Source organism: Sinocyclocheilus rhinocerous, unplaced genomic scaffold, assembly GCF_001515625.1.
Source record: "Sinocyclocheilus rhinocerous isolate Xijiao unplaced genomic scaffold, SAMN03320098_v1.1 scaffold1420, whole genome shotgun sequence".
Taxonomy (NCBI): Eukaryota; Metazoa; Chordata; class Actinopteri; order Cypriniformes; family Cyprinidae; genus Sinocyclocheilus; species Sinocyclocheilus rhinocerous.
In genome coordinates, this window is record NW_015666537.1 from 100,361 (window position 1) to 104,722 (window position 4,362).

At 33.8% G+C, this 4,362-nt stretch overlaps 1 protein-coding gene across 1 annotated transcript in view; it reads right to left on the reverse strand.

The window, feature by feature from the left end:
• Positions 1 to 3,110, reverse strand: part of LOC107732543 (V-type proton ATPase subunit H-like) — a 37,215-nt gene extending 34,105 nt beyond the window's left edge. Inside the window, exons 1-2 of the mRNA XM_016543905.1 lie at positions 3,037 to 3,110; positions 2,345 to 2,478 (exon numbers count right to left, since the gene is read on the reverse strand). Of these exons, the coding sequence (XP_016399391.1) occupies positions 2,345 to 2,448 (104 nt within the window). The 5' untranslated portion in view covers positions 2,449 to 2,478; positions 3,037 to 3,110. The remainder of the gene's footprint in view (positions 1 to 2,344; positions 2,479 to 3,036) is intronic.
• Positions 3,111 to 4,362: the final 1,252 nt, after the last annotated feature.

Here is a 4,362-nt window from a genome sequence, read left to right on the forward strand (position 1 = left end):
TGGGCTAGACACATGTGACGACCCCGGGCTGGACTCCGCTTCGTCCATGGTAAAAGCCGATCCGGTGATCCACAGCACTAAGTTGTTGTATTTCCTCAGCAACCAGCACGGATCAGCTCCAGGCCTCTTTTGGAAGGCCAAACAAAGTAGTTTTGCTTTCACAACGAAACACACAGTGCCTTCACGACATGGCGGCGTTAGAATGAGCCGTTTTAGGTAGGCGTGGTTTACTCTTAACTTTTATAAAGAATATCTCTTTGGATTTGAGACTTTAGTCTTTGCAACTTTACAGATCTTCTTTATACACCAAGAGCTTGTACACTCCAAAGAGAAAGGAAAAATTGAAATCGCATCATATGACCCCTTTAAACATATTTACTCTCACTTGCTTTTTTATTGTTTTAATCTGTCAAAGATCCAATATATCCATTCGCAAGAGCCAACACTAGTAAATCATGTTTTTCTCATCTGTGGAGAGTTTGCAGGACACAATAATAAGTATGGGATGATGGGTCGGGCCCACTGATGAACTGTTACTTGTCCCACTGGGTGCTATTGATCACATACAAGTGTCTAAGCCTTAAAAATGAAAGGTGCACTCAGTATTTTTTTTAGGTATCATTTCTGGCTATTATTACAAATGAAAAATCTACTGTTCTAATTAGATCTAATGTAATAATTGTAATTGCTTTACTGTATGTTGCAAAAATACATGTTGTTGAGCTGTGCCTTGTTCCTTCAAAACTTGTAAGAAATATGAGAAAACAATGAAACTCTCTGAACTGTAATTTTGCACTTTTAGTCTGATTTTCAATATGGTGTCAAAGACAAACGTAACATGAACAACCAAGTAAACTTGTGCTACTGCCTTCCTTGCATCAATATGATTTCACCTGCCATATGACCTCTGCATTAATATACATCTGGTTTAAATTACAAATATAGACTGGTTATCATACTTCATTATTCAGTCTTTATTATACTTAATTTATAAAAAAATTTCTATCAATCTATATTAATAATCAGATTAAATAGAAAGCAATAATAAAATTGCTTTCTATTTGAATAGATTTTAAAATGTAATTTATTTCTGTGATCAAAGCTGTATTTTCAGCATCATTACTCCAGTCTTCAGTGTCACATGATCCTTCAGAAATCATTCTAATATGCTGATTTGCTGATTATCAATATTTAAAACAGTTGAGTAAATTTTTTTTTTCAGGATTCTTTGATGAATAGAAAGATCCAAATATCAGCATTTATCTGAAATAAAAAGCTTTTGTAACATTATACACTATTCCATTCAGTATAATTTTTATTATTTTTTTGGGAAAGAAATTATAGAAATTAATACTTTTATTTAGCAAGGATGCTTAAAATTGATCAAAAGTGATGATAAAGGCATTTATAATGTTACAAAAGATTTCTATTCCAGATAAATAGTGTTCATATCGATATCGGAATTATATCGTATCGACCGAAATTAAGAAATATATCGTGATATCAATTTTGGCCATATCGTCCAGCCCTATTACAACTTAAAATAACTGTTGTCCATATTAAAATGCAATTTATTGCTGTGATGGCAAAGCTGAATTTTTTAGCATCTATTACTCCAATCTTCAGCGACACACAATCCTTCAGAAGTCATTATTTCATAAGCTGATTTTGTGCTGAAGAAATATTTCGTATCATTATCAATGTTCAAAATAGTTGTGCCACTTAATAATTTTGTGGAAACCATGATGCATTTTTTCAGGATTATGTGATGAATAGAAAGTTCCAAGAAACAGCATTTATTTGAAACATATTTTTTTGTAACAATTTAAACATTTTTTAAATCCATTTATTCTGACAGGTGTCACAAAAAGTATTAATTTCTTTAATAAATAAATAAACCTGACCCCAAACCTTTAAACAGTAAAGTGACTAACCCCTTTATGACAGGGGATAAATACTGAATATACTACTATGTAAACAGTAAATATCACATATGGGTTAGAAAATAAATTACTACTTTTATAACCATATTCATTGTTGAAAAAAAAGTAGTCTTAACTTAGTTGGTAAATAACATTAAAGGAGGGCTATGCATACAATAAATGACAAACCTTAAAACACTTAATGTCAGAACCAGACAGAAAAAAAACAGCCATACACACCACCTCCATCATAAGTGTCACAAGACAATGACACAAACTCAGTTTCCTTAAAAGAACTTGTTCCTGTTTTAAAGAAGCATTACACCAGAGCTAATTTTGTCTGTATCAAAGCAACCAAGATCCAAATTCTGAAGATATACAATTCTGAAGATACACAAATTCTTGTATTCAGATGTACTCACTGGAGGTAGGACTGCCAGTTGACCTTGTTTGCTCGGACCTCTGCGGCCTTTGCTGCGATGATATTGGTAGGGACGGCAGCGTCCACTGCCCCTCGGATATCCATCTTGAGTTCTTATTTATTAGGACCTTTAAACTGAACACAATATCAAATCGTGATGTGCTATCTCTGGAAAGGCCACCATGACAAATACTGCAGCATCTGTACTCATTCCAGCTAGCTCTCCCCGAAAAGAGTTAGAAACATAGATAACACAATGAAAAACAATGCTTAACACAGATTACACAAGATTACTGTGTAAAAACGACGGTGTGTTACTAATAAACCCTACAAATATGATTTAGCATAGCAGGGGTCGTGTATCAGCTAGCTAAGGGTGAACGGGTAAAAATGCGAATTATAACTTCACTTAAAATATAAATTAGGTAAACTAAACGTTTCAGTGGGTCTGGACACATCATTTCAAAATAAGATGATAATATTTGTTATACGTCTTCAAAAACAAGCAAACAAAATACTGAATGGACAGAGCCACTGACAACTGCTAATGCAGAAAACAGCGGGTTGGAAAGCTAGCGCGTAGGCTTTGTGTTTAGTCAGACATTGCTATACAGATAACTGACAATTATTTGTGAACCCGATAAGCAATATTTGTAGTAGAAATATTAGAAATATATTTGACTTCTCGCTTACCTGCTGCCTCTGCTGTCAAATTGCTACAAGACGTCACGGGATCAATGTCACGTGATGCTGTCATGTGAGAGGGCCCGCGAATTAACCCTTTAAAGAGTAGAGTCTTTTCAGTTGCGAGGATTTTCCAGTAGCCCCTCACTGCAGAACACAAGATCCAGGGGGCGTGGTTGGATCCACATCTAGGTGGTGGAGATTGGTAGGTTTAGGGGTGGAGATGGGTGGGTTTAGGGATCTGGGGGTGGAGACGGGTAGGTATATGTAAGGTGGAGGAGTTGGATCTGGATCCAACCACGCCCCCTGGATCAGTGACTCGAATCATTTGAATCAGTTAAAATGTGTTCACTGATTCCTTCAGTGGTGCTTTTATGGAAGTGAGGCTGTTACTGCTGGACGCGTTCATACGGAACACCCTGCAACGTCAAACACAGAAGAAACTGCAACGTCAAACACAGAGTCGTGCTTTGTAAAAAAATCTGAAGTATAATATAGGCCTACTTCTGTAAATAAATGTCCATACTTTCATTTAATATACATCTGTAGCCTATATAATACAATCATGTGTATTTACAGGTGCATCTCAATAAATTAGAATGTTGTGGAAAAGTTCATTTATTTCAGTAATTCAACTCAAATTGTGAAACTCGTGTATTAAATAAATTCAATGCACACAGACTGAAGTAGTTTAAGTCTTTGGTTCTTTTAATTGTGATGATTTTGGCTCACATTTAACAAAAACCCACCAATTCACAAAATTTATTTAATACACGAGTTTCACAATTTGAGTTGAATTACTGAAATAAATGAACTTTTCCACGACATTCTAATTTATTGAGATGCACCTGTACATCAGTGGTTCTTCAGCTTTTTGACTCCAAGCACCCCTATACACAATATTGGCTGAAATGACAATGGAACCAGATTAAAGTAGGTAACTACAATAATTATAATTCAAATAATTGTAATTAAATAATATACATTTAAAAAGAAATCATTTAATTAAATAATTATAAGTAAAATTATTGCAATTAAATAATTTTAATAGTTTAATTATTTGATTAAAATAATAATGTTTCAGAAGTTTTAAGAGCTGAATGTTTTTCATGGATCCCAACCTTTTTAACCAGTGAATTTACACGACTTTTCCAGTCATTAATGGTTTCCTGGATAAGAATTAAGAAAAAAATATTTCTTTAAATATTTTTACTAAAATTGACTGATAAAATTACTTGCCATTAGTATAAAAGGTGTATATATATATATATATATATATATATATATATACAGTGGGTACGGAAAGTATTCAGACCCCCTTAAATTTTTCACTCT